The sequence below is a fragment of the Uloborus diversus genome, chromosome 1 (assembly GCF_026930045.1).
Source record: "Uloborus diversus isolate 005 chromosome 1, Udiv.v.3.1, whole genome shotgun sequence".
NCBI lineage: Eukaryota > Metazoa > Arthropoda > Arachnida > Araneae > Uloboridae > Uloborus > Uloborus diversus.
The window spans coordinates 255512585-255535422 of NC_072731.1; the positions used below are offsets into that span (position 1 = coordinate 255512585).

The 22838-nt window shown below is 35.1% G+C and overlaps 1 protein-coding gene across 1 annotated transcript in view; it reads left to right on the plus strand.

Moving 5' to 3' along the window:
• Positions 1-250: 250 nt before the first annotated feature.
• The window catches only part of LOC129220235 (atrial natriuretic peptide receptor 2-like), a 93553-nt gene continuing 70965 nt past the window's right edge, over positions 251-22838 (plus strand). Inside the window, exons 1-2 of the mRNA XM_054854604.1 lie at positions 251-302; positions 1223-2107. Coding sequence (XP_054710579.1) covers positions 251-302; positions 1223-2107 — 937 coding nt within the window. The remainder of the gene's footprint in view (positions 303-1222; positions 2108-22838) is intronic.

The window sequence follows — 22838 nt, forward strand, 5'->3', positions numbered from 1 at the left end:
GAGTTATTCCAAAATAGCAACTGGTGACATTCCTTTGCGACAGGAGGACACCAACCTCTGCTTATGCAAATGTTTCCATATCAAACTGGATGTGAGAAGATGATTTTTTCCCCCCATCCGTATGAGCTGCGAAAACAGTTTATATTTTTGGGAGATAAAGTGCTATTTAAGCAAACGAAAAAATTATATATGTTGTTGACAATTTCTTGAAAAACACACGGTTGATGAGACTTGTTGGAAATGTGCTGCAATGGCTGATATGAAGAGGAAACTTGACTGCGTTCTTGTTGATGATTCTAGAGGTTAGTTTTGCTTGTGGAAAAAATATCACTTGATCTTACATAAAATCTGCTAAATTTATTAATTTCCTGAAAAGATCTCTAAAAAAGTTATGATCTTAAGATAATTAATTTTATAAATCCTAATTATTTCTTTTCAACTCGAAAAAAAATGATCACTTAACTTGTTCGAATTTAAAACTTTAGAAGACTTTATAGAATGTTTTAACTATTAGAATTATCACTAAGCTTCAAATAAAAAAGAACAGTGATTAATCTTGTTTTATTTCATCTCTTTAGTAGACTTTATAGAATGTTTCAACCATTAGTATCAATACTAAGCCTTGATAGAGAAAGAATGTTGATCCATCTTGTTAGATTTCATCGCTGAAGAAGACTTCGTAGAATGTTTTAACAGTTATAATCATCACTAAACTTTGATCGAAAAAGGATGTTAATTGATTTTACTGGAATTCATCGTTCTAGAACACTTTATAGAATGCTTTAACAGCTAGAATCATCACTACATTTTGATTTAAAAAGAATGTTGATAAATCTTATTGTATTTCATCGCTTTATGTTCGCTCGAAGATGTGAAAACAATTAGATCATCACTTATATTAGATTATTTCTTTGAAGATAATAACGGTTAAGGTCGCTGCTGAATGCAAGTTCAGGAGTTTTAAAGATGTATGTCAGCTATTTGTAAGATGTAAACTCGTTTATCAAAACTTTCTGAAGTTACTGTGTTCGGAATGGAAAAGCGACTGAACTTTTGATTGCTTTTTTTTTGTCCTGATAGATTTAGAGAATGTGATTTCTTATTCAAAACTGCTCACTAGATCAGAAGTAACGGATAAAGTACAGTAAATCATGAACTAGCAGAATAATGACTTTCCTAAACATAATGGAATTCCTATGGCTAAGCATAATTTTCATTTCAGTTGTTTTAGTGTCTTCTAATACGACAGTGTCGGAGGATTTGTTTTCTACTGTTAAAGGAGCAAATTCCACCACAGCCTCTGAAACGAACTACATCACATCACCGGAAACAAATTACGTCACATCACCAGAAACAAATTACGTCACATCACCAGAAACAAATTCCGTCACATCACCAGAAACAATTTCCGTCACATCACCAGAAACAAGTTCCATCGCATCACCAAAAACAAATTCTACCACAACACCAGAAAAGAATCAATACTCAACAAGGGCCAGTGCAGAAATACCATCTTACAAAGTCGGAGTGCTTATGGTAGATGGTTCTCTCCACAACCGATTCGATGTGCAAAGAATCGGACCAGCCATCGACATAGCAGCTGAAAAATGTCAAACGGAATACCACGTCACTCTTCAACTTTTCAAAGGATACTACCCAAGAGAATGCTCAGAAGAAATGGCCATTGGAAAAGCGGCTCACCTGGCCATGAATCACAAAGTGTCCGCTTTCCTCGGACCAGCTTGCAGTGATGATCTACAAGTGGTTGGTCGCTTTGCAAGTTATCATCATATGCCCATTCTCACGGGGTTGGGAGATGTCCTGAGGAAACGCGAAGAATTCACCACTTTGATTCGCATGTCCTACGATCTGAAAGACAAAGCTATGGCGATCCTTGCCTTTTTGGAACATTTTAAGTGGAGAAGATTCGGGATGATCTACCGACAAAATGACGTCTATTATACGGCGCTCGCAGATTTACTTTTCAATTTAGCAGTGACAAATGAGTTTTTTGTGACGTGTCAGAGAACTTATACTCGATCAACCAACAAGACCATCCTAACTGATCTGAATTATGTCATGGAAAGCATGAAGACATGTTCTCGAAGTAAGTTTCTTATTCACTAAAATTATTGCAAGGTTTGGTTAAAATGAGAAAACAAGGTATATAGAGCATTTTTTGAAAGAAAATGCTGCAAATAGCTATCTCGAGGCTGCAATGGAGCCCTCTATCAGTTCAAAAGCGATCAACACACAACAAGAAAAACCTTCTCTCACGACCTTCTTGTTGTATTTTGATCAATTTTGTACTGATGATGGAGCCCCATTGCAGCCTTGAAATAGCTATTTGCAGCATTTTATTAACAACTTGAGCTTTGTGTACGTTTTTTTTAATTACTTTTTGGCTAAAGTTTTTTTGATTATCTTTTATTTATTTCAATGATTCTTGAATCAGTACAAATTCTCATACCATATTTTACAATGTCAAGCAACAACATTTTTTACTGTATATGTTTACGGAACACGCAGATAAATATTTCTTAGAACAAAAACCAAAACTAAGAAAACAGATCATAAAAAAAAAATCATGTATCATCAATGCGCTTAGTTTCTCTATATATTTTTATAAAGACACCGGCACCCTATGGGTGAAATGGCAAAATATAAAAATTTAGAGTAAAAGTGTGCAAAGTTCAAACCCTAGGTAGTCTTTCATTGAAAAGTTCTTTTGAATTATGTTACTAGGGCTACTATTACCATCTCTGACCATAAAACTGATGCAAGTTTCTCTCACCATTTGAAGGGCTACGGGGACGAACAATCAAAGTCCATTTTTCTAAAATAAAATCTGGTTAACCTATGGGAACACGTAGATTATTACAGACAGTATTCAAGAGACATATTATTCAGGCAAGAATCATCATAGTGAGTGAGTTTTAACACGTAAAAATGAGGCTAACTTGAAAACGATTCGAGATTTCAAGCTCAAAAACGTAATGAGGGAAATTTCAGCATGGTGATACTTCCCCGTGACCCTTCGTTTGTAGTCGTTGTCCATTTTTTTTATTTTCGCATTACACCCCCTTTGCTTTTAGGAGTTCATATATAGTTATTCTGTGCTTCACGATTAAATATTTGAGATAATATTCGGAAACAAAAATTCTAAAATGAATAAATTTAAAATGTTGCCACTTCATAAATTTTTGACTGTTAAGAATTTATTTTGTCAAAGATGAGTTTCTGTCTAGAACTGAAGTTTTCATAACTCTTTGTGTTGATTATTTTTAAAAAGAAAGTCGCCCGTCAAGGTATGACGGGTGAAAATTGCTTCTACATTTGAACGAAGACATTGCTGTTTGGCGATATTGTGATAGTTGAAATGGGGTCGTTTCCAAAATTTTAAAAGTTTTTTTTCTATAAAAGAGCATGCTTAGAAACATAGGATCTGACCGTTGTTTAAATAATTTGTTCAAGATTAAAATTAAAAAAAATTACTTTAATCGGTGCGCTTGCATTGTTCACGCTTCTGCCGACGACATCCCAAATGATGAAATGCCATTCACTGTTGCCATTCACAGAGCACAATATTTAATTTGCATCTTTACCCGTGTATTGGCAACGATACGGTTAGTAGCAAGCGTAGAGCGCAATATTTAATTCGCTTCTGGATTATCATAACGTGGAAACGCGGTAGAAAAATGAGCCAAAGTGCATCATTTGTGATGTCATCAAGACAACGCCTTGTTTGAAAAGTCGGACATTTTAAAAAATCAATTAAAAAAATAACTGTTGGGAAAATGAAAGTATTTTCTCGGTCCATGTTATGCTTTTTTCTTTTTTTTTTTTTCGTTTATTCTATCAATTTCAGTGACTAAAAGTAGTACTTTTGACTGAAGGAAACAACCCCATTGTAACCCTAACTCCAGTAGATAGCGTTAATTGTTTTCTTTTCTTCATTCCCCTGAAACAGGGCTGCGGAGTCGGAAGAAAAATTACCAACTCCGACTCCGAGATTTTGAAACATCCGACTGGAAAATGTCAGGTTTTTGGAGAATCACCCAGATGTTAATCAAATTATGCGCTTTCAATTTTTAAAAACTGTTTCTTGAGGGGTTTCTTTTTCTTTTTTTTTTTTTTTTTTTTGCTTACTCAAAAAACTTTTCTTGACAGGAGGTGGTTCTCCCCCCTACCGAGTGACACCCATCTGATAGGTAACACCTCAACTTAATATCGGTTTATAAAAATTGAAATACTTTAATTCTAAAAATTTCCCCAGTAATATCCCCCTAAATCTTAAATTTCATCTTAAAACTTTCAACGAAAATATTGCACTATATTGCGGGAAGAGGTCGGGTACATATACGTCTGGAGCAAATTATACCCAAAATGCGGCGGTATACAGCTTTATACGAATAGCTTTTACTACAGCTACATTCCTTGGCTCAATTTTAAATTTTAGTTTTATTGGCAGCTTTAGAATTTACTTTAATAAGAAGATTTTAGGATTAACTGCAATTATTGAGTGTTGTAACCAAAAAGTCATGTGCTGATTTTATTTTGAACTTTTTAGTGATTACCAAGCTTTCTTAGATCAAGTCTTACATTAAAAAAAAAAAGACATTTATATTTTATCGGATTTTTTGGATTTGCGCTTTCGGGACAAGCCAACACTTATTTGAATTTACCAAGGTAAAAAATATATTATTATTTTTATTTGAAAGTGATTACTTAGGAAATGTTAGGCAACAAAAATGTTTGCTGACAGTTGCTATCAGTTTAATAAAGTTAAACGAGCTGATGTGTGCATCACATGGCTTCCTTTTACCCCAATTTAATGTCATTTTCTCATTATTGGCAGTTTTAATATGATTCAATAGTTTACTCTCTAAATATCACCAACAGTGGCCAAATTGAAACCAGATTTTAAAAAAAAAAATCGCCAAACTTGTCGCCAAGTTGGTGACAAAACTTGGCGACCAAAAGACTGGCGATATATCGCCAAGTGTCCGCCAAATCATAACACCACGTAAGTTTACATCGAAATTAACAATGATTCTACCCATTTAAAAAGGGACAAAAGACCCCCTTTGGATAATCCGAATGCAACCAAAAAGGAAGGTGCACAACTAGACCCCACTAGAAGTCTACGTACCAAATTGAAACTTTCTGGGACATTCCGTTCTTGAGTTATGCGACATACATACACACATACGTACGAACATACAGACGTCACGAGAAAACTCGTTGTAATTAACTCTGGGATCGTCAAAATGGATATTTCGGGTGTCTGTACGTTCCTAGGCACACATCCACGTGTGGTCGGGTTGAAAAAAAAAACCTCAACGTTCATTTGGGGATGAGCAAAATGGAAATTAAGGCCGATTTTTGGGTGAAATTCTTTTCGCGAATACAATACTTCCTTTTTTTTAAAAGGACGTAATAAGCAAACTAGGAGACGGAGTAGGTAGCTGTTACAGAAAGCTCGATAAACAATCAAGCCAGCTGGTTGCCACAATGACAAGCAGTTTCTTATTAGTAGCATGTAATCACATTAATAGGTAGTCAGTTTTTTAAAAAAATGCAAGGGGAGTCAGTGAAAATTAAAGAAATAAAAAAAAACGGAGTCGAAGTTGGAATACTTTCGAACGACTCCGACTCCTTTACCTCAAAATCAGTCCGACTCCGAATCCACAGCCCTGCCCTAAAATGACAGTCTTACCAATAAAACAGTTTTGTTTCTGGATCGAGTTCAGTCATGTCACAATAAATCCTTTCCCTGCATCTTAACCATTACCAAAACACATTATCATATTATCATGCGTCGGCGCGAGTTTTTTAGTTAAACGCACGGGTTACTCGTTCATCGGCTATTATTTATATGAGGATTTCTTACTTCGTTTCGGAACTACTTTGATATACCTCCCCAAATCGGAAATTTGGCGACTTTTTTTGTTTTTGTTGACACAAAACTTTGTTGCCACAAAAATTGTTGCCATAAAACTTTTAAAAAAACTCAAAAAATGGTACAAAATACATGAAAATACTAAATTTGGCAACAGTAAAAACCTAAAAGCTGAAAAAAACTAAATTGGCAACACCAAAATAAGGAACAGCAACCCTTAAAAGTCCGTAGGGAATGCCAGATTTGGCGCGTAATTTTTGGGGGTGTATATCAAAGTTATACCTTCGTTTCTTTTAGCTAACTATGTCGTTCGGGCACCGTCAACTATCATTTTAAAATGTTTCGTTACATTTTTCATGTAATTTTACTATTCCTTATTCCATATTTATTTTTTTTTTCATGTTGTTTTGATGCAGATAAAATACGGTCTCATAGAAATTAACTATGTATAATGTCAATTCATTTAGATATGAATAATTAAAAACTGAGCGTATCTATGTATGTACAAGCTTCTTCTCCCGAACGACAGTGAACTGACCATCGAACCAGGTATCGATGGATTCGTAATCTTCCCGTCTTTATGTTTGGCTATTTAACATAATCCTCCGATAATAATTAGTGGAGATGTCAATTAAAAACTATTAATTAGGACTCTTAAATTTCAACATAAAATCCCTATTTTTCGAAGGCTTTCCTCCATTTAAATTATTGTTCAGTGCTTCATCTCAACTTTCCGCAACAATGCTTTTATTAAAATTTATAGCGTGAAGAAAATCATTGAGACGAAAGATCAGTTGCCATTTTCTTTCTCGAATATGAAGAAGTAAAATTCTTGATTTTGTTTTAAAGGCTTTTCCTGTAATCGGGAGATTTAAAATGTTTACTTTTTGGTTGTTTTTCCGCAAACTGCCGCAAAACTTTCCTGATTTTTTTTTCTTTTCTTTTTGTTCAAGCCTGAATGTGGGACAGGCGTCACTTGACATAACTTTTATTTTCGAGGTAGACCGTGCAAAGCCGGGCGACGCAGCTAGTTTAGACATGAACAACGGAGTATTAAACATTTCCTTACTTGTCCCTGAAGCTGAAAGATTTTTGAACTTCCTGCGTTTTAATGAATGTTAACAGGAAACCTTTGTTGTTCAGCAATTGATCTAATTGTCCAATCGCCATTTCGCACGTACTGTATATTCCGATTGCACGTAACTGTAAGCACGAAACAGAATTTTAGTTACACAACCTTACAACTGTTTTGACACAATTTTAGTAATTTTTTTTCTTCTAAAATTTCTTTTTTATGTAGATTACTAGCAGTACCTGCACAGCGATGCCTGTGCTAAAAGTTTAAAGAAAATCCGTTGAATTAAAGAAAAACAAATTACATCAAAATTACATAAATCAAGTAATGTATTAAAACAGGCTAATATTAAATAATGCATTAAAATATAAAGTAATACATCGAAAAAACGGGGTATTTCGATAATTTGGAATTCGCGCAATCGCCTAATTTTCAACAATAATCATTTTATTCTGACGATATTATCAAGGCCGCAATACATTTGTTTTTGGCATCAAAAAATTTGGTGACAATTGGGGGAAAATGCCGAGACTCACAGTGGTGGAAATGTGCTACAAATACATGTAGTGATTCATCAAATGACATTAAAATGTAAAATTAAAGCATGAGAATAAAAATATGGCGGAATATAAACAATATTTTCTGTTTTCGCCAAATAGACAGTTAACAAGTCACCAGGCACCAATCTACCGTGCTAAGTGCAGTGCCTCATCAAAATGTATTGATGCAGATTTTTAAAAGTAAAATGGCATCAAGAACATAAAATTACACTTTGAACTTGCTTACTTTGCACACTGCTGTTTTTGATTACAATAGTGAGATTCGTTTTCAAGTGAAAGATTAAATATACAGAGCGATCCGATTAGATGGTTTGAAGAATATTCAGTACTACATTTTGCTCAGATGGGAATTTCATGCAGTCGCCGTCTACGACATTTTCGGACTAAAAACCGTTGGCAAAGCACTACAACCATCTTGGCACCACTTCATTTACTCGGGTGCAGTAATGTTATGAAAAATTTGCTGCAGCTGGAGCTTCAGATAAAACTTCCAGAGAATCCACAAAACACGTTGCTCATAACAGCACTGGTAAAAAACTACTTGAATGCCTTATACTTTAGATTTCATTCTTTTGATGAAATGTTCATGTTGTTGTTCACCCCAGTCGAAACTCGACGATGGCTGGCAGTCACCAATAAGGAGACGGAATCATACATAAGAGTGTTGAAGCTGATCATGCCAGATATTTTACGCTATTCCTTTATGGCTGGCTTGAAATTCACCAACTATGAAAAGAGGCGACGAAAAAAAGAATCTGTAATTGATTTCCCGCTACAAACTACACATTTTTGTCCTTGCATGAGCAGACCCCTGTATATGGCAATAATAAAAGTGAGGCCCGAAGTCCTTATTTTTCTATTGATGCATGGGGCCAGAATACCGTACGACGATATTTGTTGCCATTCTAACGATTTCGCAGCTGCTCACCCTATTGAGCTCATAATAGAAATAATGATAGCTTTTTTAAATGAAAGAAGAGAACTAATCGAACAAAGTGTCGGGAATCCTCCCCGTCTTTTGGTTCGAAAATGGCGCGTTTTGAATATTCTTTTAGTCGATTTGAACTATTGGCACCACTTGTGGATAAAAGTCTTTTCGTTTTTACAGCAGTTAAACCTAGACAACAATCTTTGTTCGGTTCCTTCGCTAAAGCATATGTCCCGATTCTACATTCGTAAACAGTTGAGAGAAAATCGAAACCTATGCTGCAAGCAGGTTTGGAAGCTTCTGAAATTACCTAAACCTCTAGAAATGTATATGGATTTTAAGGGCCTTTAATTACCAGCGAAAATTGTATCAGCCAAAATATTTTCTCAGTTTTAATATCATCATTTTAAACAATTCAGTCTTTTTTTAATTGAATAACTAGAGGAAACATGTACATGTGTTCACAAAGTTTCAAGAATGGTCCGAGAACACAAAATGTATTAAACATTTTCGTACAGCGAACTGAAAGTTTTCGAAATATGACCCTTGGCATCAACAAACCATTGTCAGCTTTTATTCCTATGTTCATAAGCTCACTGGAAGTCTCCAAGCGCAAGGCTATAAAGAGGAAGATATCTGGAACACTGAAATCGTATCAAATCGCTTCCCCTTCAGGACTTTCTAAATCCTGGGAACAGTAAAAAAAAAAAAAAAAGTCACTGTGAGCGAGATGGGGCTTTAGGGGCTCCAAATGCCACGTTGAACTTAGCCAAAACTGAAAGGAAAACGATTTTACACAACTTCAGCTGTACAGGAAGCTTCGACGAGGTCCCTTTACAGTCTTGCGTGCCAAGACTTTCGGGGAGGCTATGAACAATTAAAAAAAATTTAATTTGAATTTCGACATCTTGAATTCAAATGATGTTTTTCGCAATCACAAGTGTGTGTATGTAGGCGTGTGTGTTTGTGTGTAGGGGGTATGTGTGTTTGTGTGTAGGGGGTATGTGTATGTGTGTGTAGGCATGTGTGTTTGTGTCTGTGTGTTGGCATAAGTGTTTGGGTAGTTGTGAGTATGAATGAGTGTGTGGGGGTATGTGTATGTGTGTGTGTGGGCATATGTGTTTGTGTCTGTGTGGGTAGTTGTGTGTATGTGTGCGTGTATGTTTTTGTGTGTGTATATGTGTAGATGTCTGTATTTATGCGTGTGTGTATGTGTATGTGTGTAGGTGTATGTGTGCGTATGTGTTTGTGTGTGTATGTGTGCGTAGTTGTATATGTATGCGCGTGTGTGTAGGACATGGATGCAACCTGGAGACGGCTTTCGCTATAGCAGCATCGTGAGGAGCCGGTCGACAGTGATGGTGCAGAGGGTGAAGGTGGGAAAATAAAATGATAGGACGCCAAAAACAGTCAAATAAAAGTAATAAGCAATCGTGATTGCTCAAAAAAAAAAAAAAAAAAAAACTGGCAGCGCTTTGTTGATGCCCAAGGGTCATAGATCGTAAATATTTAGTTCGCCGTACAAGAATGATTAACAAACTTTGTATTCTAAGACCAGTCTTGAAACTTTGTGATCACGCCCTGTACTACAACTTTAGTTTTCGATGTCGTACCTCGTTCTGTATTTGTGAAATACAGATGCGAGTAACTATCCTCAGTAAAAGATTCATTATAGATTCATGGTCATCTCTGTAAGGGGGAATTATCATAATGTGGAACACATGGTGCGTTTTCGAAATCTTTCGCCAAACAAGTCAAAGCAAAGCTTGTCATACGTTGCCAAAATCAACATTGCTGAGTTTTTAATTTCATGTTTTAATTTTTGAACGAACAAGCCATTGAACAAGACAAAAAATTACATTGCAGTTTTTTTAAATAAGTCAAGTAATTCAATTGAGCCATTAGAGCATAAAATATTCCGTCAAATAAAGAAAACAAATCACTAGCATGAAAAGCTTCAAAAGAAATAATTTAGTTTAAGTATGAGGAGCAAAAAATGGCAACAGCTATTTCAGCAACGAGAATTTTCTTTTAACAATTTGGCATGCTCTACGTTATAATAATTCCCACATGTTAAGAACGAATATTTTTTTTTGCAGGAAAGAATTTTTTTTTTTTTACATTTTTTAATTTATTCGAAAAATAGTCATGTAGCCTGAAAATCAGAGTGTCAGTTTTTAAAACCACTTAAAAATGTCATTTGTAGATTGAAAATTTTCTTTATCAAGTGTGAATAAAGCATAATGTTTGAAATCTCACTCCGTCCTTACTAATCACGCTATCACGCATTGCAAATTGTAACATTGGAAAGGTTTTTGAAATGTTTCTTTCAATGATTTTACACAGTTATTACTTCATTCATAATTATTTCACTATTCATTTCGTGTTTTAATAAAGAATATAATCACAGGTTTTCTTAAGGTACTTGTTTTAAACCTAAAAGTGGTATGGTACTTTATTCTAGCGGACAAATTGATTTCCCAATAACGACCTAATTTTAAACTTAATGTAAGTTTAGTAAGTTACCGAACTATAGCCTGGGCTAAGGAAGAAATACATGAAATACACCGCCAGCTCAGTCATTCGAGCCGAGGACTGCAGTTTCGTGCTTATTAGCACTCATCAGCCCGGCAAAGGAAGTGACTTAGCTGGGGGTGGAAAACCTCTTAAGAAAGCTAAGAGTGCCAAACAAACTAGTAGCTACCAGTTTGTTTGGCACTCTTGGCTTCCTTAAGAGGTTTTCCACCTCCAGCTCAGTCACTTCCTATGCCGGGTTGATGAGTGCCGGGTGATAAGCACGAAACTGCAGTCCTCGACTGGAATGACTGAAATGTCGGTGTATTTAATGTAAGTTACCAATTCTACTGTAAGATTAGTTAGAAAAAATCATTTTGAGATTAATCCACTCAAATATTTGTGTGATCGTTGGTTATAGAAATAAATTGGCAAACATTATTGTTTATTTATTTTGACTTTATACCTATGAATAATCGTCAGTGGCGGATTTATAGGTTTGGGGCACTTTTATGAGTCCCTTAGAGATAAACAGAAATTGGGAAAACATTTTTCATGAGCCTTTTTGAACTCCCCCTCGGAGCCGATATGTCATGGAGTCCCTCACGATTGCCATATTTGGGACATGGTAAATCCGCCACTGAGCATCGTTTAGCAGCTTTTATAAAATTGAGGGTGGGGGTAACACCCGCGGTGAGAACGCCACTAAGAAAGTAAATCAACCCTTCAAAGGGGGCGCGAAACGTTGAAAGTACTCTGGAAATGGAAACTTGCAAGTCGGGGCTTCCTCATTAGCCGCTAGCAATTTGAGTGTTAGTGGCTAACCATCAATCACTACCAAACCACTAAGAACTAGAGCCGCTATATAGACAGGCCGACGCATCAGCTTAAGTTTTGCCTTTTTGGATCGGATTTTTCATTGTTGCACTGCCAGGGTTACCATAATAAAGTTTCGGATTTCGCCAAATTTGTCGAAAATAATACTTTATTTAATAAACAATTCACGTGCCGCTAATAATCGCTCGCAGTGAACAATCACTTAATGCGATAACTTGCCAGAAAAGACCTCCACTCAAACACGTGCTCCGATCCAAAAAGGCTGATCTGAAGCTGATGCGTCGGCTCGTATATATAGGGGCCTTACTAAGAACTAGAGCCGCTATACAAATACTAGGCCGACGAATCAGCTTAAATTTAGCCATTTTGGATCAGATTTTTCATTCTTGCACTGTTAGTGTTACCAGAGCAAAGTTTCGGATTTCGCCAAATTTGCCGAAAATAATATTTTATTTAATAAACAATTCATGTGCCTTTAATAATTGTTCACAGTGAACAATCACCAAACGCGACAACTCGCCAGAAAAGACAACCACTCAAGCACACGCTCCGATCCAAAATGGCTAATCTTAAGCTGATGCGCCGGCTCGTATATATAGGGGCCTTACTTGGAACTAGGTAGTATTGCATTAGCTCAGGGGCAAGGGAAAAAACAAGAAGTGTGGAGAGATGTACGGTGATATTTTGCTTGAAAATCAGGATGTAGTGCAATTGGAACGTGCCGGTACGGTGTTTTTGTACTACTACACTGTTCGAAAAAATCCTGAACTTTTACGGTAAAAATTACTGGCATCTATGTTGCCAGTAATTTTTACCGTGAAATCCGATTTTACTGTAAAACTTCACGGCAGAATAAACGACAATTAAAAGACGCAAAATGCGAGCAGCAGGGTCGATCTCGGGACCTTCGGATTGGCAGGCGGCTTTGCTGCCCACCATACGAGTTGGAACACATCGAGTGAGGGGAAACACGGTGTTATCTGCTTCGCACTGTAAGTCACGTGGTGTATTAATTGCAGCTGCAATCGTTTATTTCTTTCGGTACAACTAACTGTAATTTGTTTTTTGTGCGGTAAACACTCCATTTTACAGTAACATTTACCTTAAAAGTTTCCTGAACTTTTAATAGTGTTGCTTTTTCTTACCAGGAAATCATACAAAAATGCACTAATGAAAAAGCATTAAATTAGTAGCATTTGAAAGAGCATAGTAAAACATGTTTCTAGATGCATCAATTACCTGCCCTCGTGTCCCCTTTATCGAAAAATAAGGTCTTAAAGTCAGTCAAAAAAAATTTAAAAAGTCGCCAAATTTGGCAAGCTTCGGTGAGTAATGGGAGACATATTTCTATCGCTTTGAAGATGGATGTCCTACCACAATCAGACAGAATCGTCGGCGGGAAACTAGTATCTTCAAATCCGAGCCAAGTCTTTAAAATTGGCGCTTTTCTTAAAATTTCTGCAGACTTGAAGACCTTAAAACTCAGTAACCGTGTGCACGAGGGAAAACACTTTTTGCGCCAAAAAATTGTCTCAGTATGCTCTTTCGATTGCCAGCTATTTCAACCTTTCGCATTATTACACTATTTGTGTGGTTCCTGGTTAGCAAAAAGATTGAAATAAGAGTTAACATGAAATACACCGCCAGCTCAGTCAATTCCAGCCGAGGACTGCAGTTTCGTGCTTATTAGCACTCATCAGCCCGGCATAGGAGTAACTGAGCTGGAGGTGGAAAACCTCTTAAAGAAGCCTAGAGTGCCTTGCCTTCAATATTCGAGTTGAACCGAACCATTGTTTCGGTCACTCGTTTGGTCAGTGCTAATTCTGTATTAGATACCAGTTTATTCAGTAAATTACCGGACTGAATTAATTTTCCTATGCCGGGCTGATGAGTACTAATAAGCACGAAATTGCAGTCCTCGGCTGGAAATGACTGAGCTGGCGGTGTATTTCACGTATTTCTGCTTTAGCCCTGGCTAATGGGCGGTAATTTACTGAATATACCTTGCCTCGCGTTCAATCTTCGAGTTGAACCGAACCATTGCTTCGGTCACTCGTCTGGTCTGCTAATTCTATATATGCTACCAGTTTGTTTCGCACTCTTGGCTTCCTTAAGAGGTTCTCCATCTCCAGCTCAGTCACTTTCCTATGCCGGGCTGATGAGTGCTAATAAGCACGAAACTGCAGTCCTCGGCTGGAAATGACTGAGCTGGCGGTGTATTTCATGTATTTCTGCCTTAGCTCTGGCTATGGGCGGTAACTTACTGAATGTAAGAGTTAAGATGTTGCTATGTGTTTTCTTAAAAAAGAAAAATCTTTAGAAAAATTGCTTCAATCAAAACGTTTTATTAATTCCGATGTCAAAACACTTTTTCCTTCATTTCACGTGACCACTTACAAAACTTTCCAATGAATTTTAAACTTCTCGATGGAAGAAAAATATTAAGTACAAATCATGCCACTGCTTCTCCGACATTTTGACAAAAGTTTAGTGACAGATTGGGTGTGGCTCACTAATTACGCTCTATAAATAGATTGAATTTTTCGTATTCATTTTTCGGTATTTAGTTTTATTTATTTTTTGCGATTTAAAGAAAAATGAGAACTATGAAATTTGCATTTTTTTAAAAATCCAGAATTGACATGATATTTTGTCGTTGAAGTTCAGGAGCAGTTTCATGTTTTGCTTAATCTATTTAAGAACTGAAAATTTTGCAGAGAATATTTGCAATAAATGGGGTCTTTCCAATGTTTTATAAGTATTTTTTTTCTGAAAGAACATGCTTAAAAACATAAGATCTAACCATTTTTCAAATAGTTTGTTTAAGTTTAATATTTTTAAAAAATTACTTGAATCGGTGATCTTTCAGTTTACATTTCTTGACGATGACATCACAAATGATGAAATGCCATTCTGTGTTGCCATTCACAGAGCAAAATATTTAATTCGCATCTTTACTCACGTGTATTGGCAACGATAGGGTTGATAGCAAGCGTAGAGTGCAATTTTAATTCGCTTCTTGATTATCATAACGTGGAAACGCGGTAGAAAGATGCGTTAGAAAGCATCATTTGTGATGTCATCTAGACCACGCCTTGTTTGAAAAATCGGACATTTTAAAAAATTAATTAAAAAATAACTGTTGGGAAAATAAAAGAATTTTTTTGGGTCCATGTTTTTTTTTGCTTATTCTATCAATTTTAGTGACTAAAAGTACTACTTTTGACTGAAGGAAACAACCTTATTCAAAGTGATAAATTCGGTCATTCACTGTAAAACAGCTCTAAAACAGCTATTTTGTCACTGCTCATATCATTAAAAATAATAGTTTGAGAAGATACTGAAATCATTTCTTGTCCCTTAAGAAATCACAAACGAACGTGTGGTTTGTTAAGAAAATATTTGCTTATTTGCCTTTTAAAACTATCTTTTTACTTTCTTCTATATCTAATGTATAGAAGAAAGTATTGGATTCGTGCAAATTTTCGAATTTTGAATTTTGACGGATTCGAACGTTTTGAGGTGTGCTGAGTCCATTTCGACTATTTTTGAAAAATGTCTGTCTGTCTGTGTGTGTGTGTATGTATGTGTGTGTGTATGTGTGTGTGTATGTGTGTGTGTGTGTCACGTCTGTGTGTGACCAGTTTTTTGTGGCCGCTCTACAGCAAAAACTACCGCATGAAATCGAACGAAATTTGGTACACATATGTGTCCCTATGTGAACTTGTGCCCATTGGTTTTTGGCGCGAATTCCTCCAAGGAGGGTGGAGCAATGGAACGTTTTTTGAGTTACGCGTGCTTGCAATTCCTCAGGAAGTAACTGGCGGAATCAAACAAAATTTGGTCCATATGTTGCCATTAACAGGAGCAGGTGCTGATTCAATTTTGGTGTCAATAACTCAAAGGGGGGTTGAGCTATAGAACGTTTTTTTGTCGTCAATTGTGACTGCTGTATCCCAAGAAATAATGAACGGAATGAAAGAAAAATTTATCGACAAGTAGCCCTTAGTGGGTATAAGAGCTGATTTTATTTTGGTGTCAACAGCTAAAAAGGGAGTAGCGCAATCGCCCGTTCTTTTTTTCCATTGTGAGTGCCCTATCTCAAGAAGTAATACTACATTCTGGTTGAAATTTGGAATATATGTTAATCCATATGTAAACAGGCTTTGGTTCAATTTTGATGCCAATCGCTCCAAAAGGTGTTGATTTTTTTTTTTTTTTTTTTGCGAATAAAAATAGCTTTATTAATGCAACAATAAGAAAGATAAATCGTAATAGATTGTCGTCTGAGTATTTCTCGTGATTTTAATTGTATGGAAATGATCGGAAATATTATCTCAATGATTTAAAATTTTTAACTGTTGCCATCTTATGTTTGTTAACAAATAAAATATTTGTAATTAATTCAAGCAAGGCTTTTAAAATAACTTTCAATTTTCGCTCTTTGCTTTGCTTTTGCAATAATTCAGACATCGGGATGGTCGTCAAGTTTTTGCATGTGTAATTTTGTTTTTGTTGGGAATATTGCTTCCTCGTCAAGCATGGGGAGGGATCAGAAAAAGGAAAAATATAGAAGAAAGTTCCGTGATGGCCACAACATACTAGTTTAAAATGAAATATATGAGTTGTCACGTGTAAGAATAAATAAAGGCTTTTATTGGAATAGCCCGATAATCTTTTGATCGATTTGATGCGATTGTTGCAAACGATTGGGTATTCATGAGCTAGCACGTGTAATATTCATTAAGCATTTAGCAGCAACAAAACTCAAATCCCTTCTAATACTGTTACTAAATCTAATATTACTAATTCTGCACATTGCAGTTTGAAAAAAAAAGGAGTAATACTTGTAATGTTTTGCGACTATTCGCAATTCAAATAAACTGTAGGAGGAGCTTCAGTCACTGGCTAATGGTCACTGAAAGAGGTTAAACAAACACATCCAGTATAACTTATACTCTGCTTTTAAGCTTAGTGAATTGCAGTAATATTTTTGCTTATCTTATTCTTTTGAAATTACATTAACATCACACAGTCTGAAATCTTCATTTTATGCCAAAGGAGGAATGGAATACTTTACCCTTTTGGCTAGTTTCGTAAATCAGCGCAATGCGGCGTATTCAAGCGCAAGGGAAAAAATCAGACGACAAAATTCCAATTTATTTAAAATTCTCATTTTGCTTATTTTAGGAGCTTGTTTTAAATGTTTATTTCATTTAGACTTCACTTGTGGAATATTATGCTACGGAATTCGCATTAATAGTTAAAATATTCGGTTATTTCTTATTTCTCGGTTAGGCGCTTGTATTTATGACTAGTGGCACTTGCACGACTTTGCCCGTAGTAGAAAATTAAAAGGTATTTTGGTTTCCCTGTATATTTACAAATAATGCACGATGAATTTCTCGCCAATTGGCTTGCCCACGTTACGGTTCCACATTATGATAACTTGGTAATTTAGTCGTCCATCTTATGATAATTTTTCTCGGGGAAAATGTTCTTAAAATTTTAATAGAAAAAGAAAAAAGTCGAATTTTCGAAAAATCGCTTTAAGGTGCACATCCCCAAGCTACAAACTAATTCTTTGCCAAATTTCATGAAAATCGGTCGGTCTAGGTGCTATGCGCGTCACAGAGATCCTGACAGAAAGAGAGAGATCCGGACAGAGAGACTTTCAGCTTTATTATTAGTAAAGATTAAAAAAAAAGATAAAGAAGACAAAAAAAAAAAAAAAAAGCGAAAATGGGAAGAAAAAAAAAGTTGGGGAATTTTATAAGAAAATTTGGCTATTTGGAGAAAAAAAAATTTTTTCAAGAGACAAAAATATCAAAGGAAATCGATTCATTTTATGAAAATATTAGTGGAAAAATAATTTTTGAATTTGGGGAATTATGCTAGAACACATCGCTTTTTGGGGAAAAGTTGGAAGGGAATTGGGGAAATCTGGATTTGACCATTTGGCAACACTGTGAAGGGATTTTCAACACAAAGAGGGGAAATTACATCTACTCGACGTTAAATCCCGGTTATCACAAATTTGCCATTTCAACTGCGCTTGCGCGCAGACTTAGCTGATTTCAAAAATATTGCTAAAATTAATTAAACATTTTAAATTTGTTAATAAATATGAGATAGCAACAGATAAAAATTAGAAATCACAAAGCTATCTCTGATTTAGTTTTTAGGTCTCGTTAAAGATTGAGTTTTGAGTCTTAATTATTAATGGATTCGGAGTCTGATTTTTCTATCAAAGGCCCTTTTCAGGGCCAAATTTTCAACCTCAGAAGAGCGTATTAGAATTGCAGCATCACTTCTAATACAAAGTCGAACCATCAACCTAAACAAAAATGTATAATACTGCTGTTTACGCTAACGTAAAATACCCGCAAAAGACAAACATCTGTACTCATATTCCAATCATTTTTGAAGTACACAACGTGTTTTACGTTTACGTAAAGTAAATATTTTCAAACCAATAAATATCGAAGTGTCAGTTTTCCCTTTACATTATAAAGATTATCGGGTATTCATATCCGTAGTTTCATATAATATATCACGAAATCGCTGTCAAAATATTCTAATCGCATTCATTAATTTGTTGGGACTCTACCTAAACATAAGCAAGCAACACAAAATCTTAAAACAGAAAGCCCAAAAAGCTAAGTCCGCGCGCAAGCGCAGTTGAAATGGCAAATTTGTGATAACCGGGATTTAACGTCTACTATTACATCTGGAGTTGGAATTGAACTTTCCACATCTAGTATTCATATATCAAGCAATCGCTTAAACCACTCGGCCACCTGAGGCCCCGAAATCTTCATTTATGGCGATCTACTGATTACATTTGCGTTGTTGCCACTCAGTCTCCAAAAAATGAATTATTTTAATCTTAAAAGTATTTTCTTTTCTACTGGTGTAAACATGGAATTAAACAGTTGTATAAATCCTTAGGCTCATATCTTTTTTGCATTGAAGAAAAAGAAGTCTTGGTAACTGTAATCCTGAAACACGTGTCTGCAGTTTTTCCCAAGAGTTTTTATTATTAACGTTGTTAAATATACATTTAAGTTAAAACACGCTCATAGTTTCATTATGAAACCAGATATTCGGAAAATATTTTTTTGAACATCCTGAATGGGTTTTCTTTAAATTACGCCCTAATAAAGTTGGAAACTAAAGCAGTCGAGCGAACAAAATGCATTTTAAATTTCCCTAGAGAAGGAACATATTTAGGGTACTCTTCAAATCGATTCCACGCAGCTCTTTCAAACACCGATTTAGTTCTGTTCTATTCAAACCGGGATTTGCAGCAGAACACGAATAGAAAAATGCAACTGAAGAGGTTCTTTAATTAAAACTTCAGCAAAATTTCAATATTTTATCCGAAGAAGTATTCTTTAACAGCTTTACATACTTTTGATAAGGAGAAATTCCAGATTCGCAACTCCAATAAACTATAGGGGGCGCTGCAGCCACTGTCGAATGGCGAATGAAAAAGGTAAAACAAACAAGTGCCGTAACTTATAACTTGCTTTGACGCTTACTGAGCGACAGTAATTTTTCATCGTGTTTGTGGGAAGCTTTCTTTTCTATTCTTCTGAAATTAAATTACACCAGAAACTGTCTGAAGCTGTAATTTACCCCCCAAGAAAACACGTGGAATGGAATGTTTTACCTTTTTCGGAAGTAGTGTTAATCACCGCAAGGTAGCGTATTCGAGCTCTTGAGTTGCGAATTCATGTGTATTATACTTGACACCATTATTTAGGTTAAGATAGATTAATCTTCGTTCGCTTCTCAACAGTTTCAGTCTAGTAAATGTTTAAAGTATTTTCTATGAGTCCGTTCAATTAATCGGTTGATTTATGTTTCCAATTAAAACTTACATTTAATTATTTCAAGAATGTTCGTGATGCTCAAAATGGTATTTTTGCGTCGTTAGTCTCTTTAATTAATGTAGATACGAAGCATGCTTTGTTTCTATGCTATTAAGCTTTCTTTAGAACTAGTATGTTGTGGCCATCACGAAACTTTCTTCTATATCTTTCTTATAATTCTGATCCCTCCCCATGCTTAACGAGGAAGCAATATTCCCAACAAAAACAAAATTACACATGCAAAAACTTGACGACCATCCCAATGTCTGAATTATTACAAAAGCAAAGCAAAGAGCGAAAATTGAAAGTTATTTTAAAAGCCTTGCTTGAATTAATTACAAATATTTTATTTGTTAACAAACATAAGATGGCAACAGTTAAAAACTTTAAATCATTGAGATAATATTTCCGATCATTTCCATACAATTAAAATCACGAGAAATACGCAGACGACAATCTATTACGATTTATCTTTCTTATTGTTGCATTAATAAAGCTATTTTTATTCGCAAAAAAAAAAATCAACACCTCTTGGAGCGATTGGCGTCAAAATTGAACCAAAGTCTGTTTACATATGGATTCACATATATTCCAAATTTCAACCAGAACGTAGAATTACTTCTTGAGATAGGGCACTCACAATGGAAAAAAAGAACGGGCGATTGCGCTACCCCCTTTTTAGCTGTTGACACCAAAATAAAATCAGCTCTTATACCCACTAAGGGCTACTTGTCAAAAAATTACATATACAATTACATATACAAAAACACATACATACATACACACACACACAGACAGACAGACATTTTCCAAAAATAGTCGAAATGAACTCAGCACACCTCAAAACGTTCGAATCCGTCAAAATTCGAAATTCGAAAATTTGCACGAATCCAATACTTTCTTCTATATATTAGATATAGAAGAAAGTAAAAATGAGTGGAAGAGAAGTTTTTTTCTCCACGATTCATTTTCGTAACACATTGAATGGAATCATGACATCCAAAATTTAATCTCTATTACTGAAGAAAATATTAGCTTAAAAGCTAAAAACACATTTTTTTGAAGCAATATGAGCTAAAAAGTGAAAAATAATCTTTTAATGTCAAGTATGTTCAGCAGTGAGAGGATCTCTCCTTTAGCTATATTTTTGCTTCCTTTTACAAAAAAGGAAGTATTGTATTCGCGAATAAATTTTCACTTAAAAATCGGCCTTAATTTCCATTTTTCTCACCCCGAATGAATGTTGAGGTTTTTTTTTTTTTTTTTTTGACCCGACCACACATGGATATATACCTAGGAACCTACTGACACCCGAAATATCCATTTTCACGACCCTCTAGTTAATTACAACGAATTTTCTCGTGACGTCCGTATGTACGTATGTATGTGCGTATGTGTGTATATCGCATAACTCAAAAACGGTATGTCCTAGAAAGTTCAAATTTGGTACGTAGACTCCTAGTGGGGTCTAGTTGTGCACCTCCTCTTTTGATTGCATTCGGGTGTTTCTAAAGGGGTCTTTTGCCCCTTTTTGAGGGGAAATCATTGTTAATTTCGATGTAAACTCAAGTGAAGTTATAATTTGTTGGACACTTGGCGATATAACGCCAATCTTTTGGTCGCCGTTTTTTCGCCAACTTGGCGGCAAATTTGGCGATGTTTTTTTTAAATCATTATTTTTATTTTAAATTTGGTTTAAATTTGGCCACTGTTGGTGATATTTAGAGAGTAAACAATTGAATCATATTAAAATTGCCAATAATGGGGAAATGACATTAAATTGGAGTAAAAGGAAGTCATGTGATGCACACATCAGCTCGTTTGAATTAGCTTGGGACACTGTTAATTTCTAGGAATCTATTTTCTGAAGTCATGTTTTTTGTAATCTCAAACAGTAACCTTCCCCCAATAAATGGTGCCATAGTAACGATCAGCATCAAAAGAGTTAAACTGATTATTTTTTGAGAGAAAGAAAATTTCATGGCTCCAAAGTAAATATTTTCTTCACTTTTATTTCATTTTCTGTCTTTGTATTTGTAAAACTATTTAACTGAATTTTATTTTGTTATAAAAGAGTAATACTTGAAAGATTTTGGTTATGAGAAAATATTGATAGTGCATCTAGATTGATCACCATTTTGATTTTTCTTAAACCATGTGATGATTGTACCTCGGGCAGCCAAACATATTGTTTCTTACCGCTTTGACGTGATTAGAAAATTGAGCTTCTTCCTTACCAATAAAAGTAAAATTACAATAAGTATAAAGAACGAAATAGCATTCAATTAGAACCTTAAAGACGACATTTAAGCACATAAAAATTTGAAGAATTTCGAAAATATGAACTAACTAAAACAAAGCTAAAAAAAAAAAAAACTATCGTTTAAGTTGCTTCCTGATAATGTAGCTTTTATGGTGAAAAAATGGTTAAAATCCGTCCTGTAGTTTTGAAGCTTACCACGGACATTCTTACGTACAGGAGTAACCATTTATGTATATAGATTATTCATAATTTATTTCATTACCATGAAAAAAATATATTTTTTTTTGTTTTTGCTTTTTTGTTTCTTGGTGCAAAATTGGTTCAAATATATGGCTGTTTCCTGAATCATAAACAGTGTCCCATGGTTCAACAGTATGTGTAGAGTCCAAGTAAAACAGTACAGTCCAAGGTACATTAGGATGTTTTACACTGGTACAATTTGGAACTCTTACTTTAAATGGCTGGCAATATTTTATTTTTAAACTGCTTGAATTTAAAAAAAAAATAAATTGCAGAGAAATAAGTTGGGGTAGTTTTAGATTTTAAATTTGATTTAAATAATTGAAGACAAAAATTAAAATATGAAAAGTGTCCCAATTTACAACACTCTTCCCTAACAATAGGAATAACATAACTAACCAAACAAATAACTTGACTAAAAAAGAGCGTGGGGTGCTCAACATTTGCGTTTTGGCGAGGAATCATTGCAAAATGCTAACGACTAGATAGCGATGAGAAATTTAAGACATCCAATATCAAGTCACCAATGCTTTGCTTTTACAAAGTTATTTGCTTTGTCAGTTACTTCATTTTTATTATTTTAAGCTCATTCAAAAAAAAAAAAAAAAACGTTACATTTAGCTATGGGACATTTTCTCATTA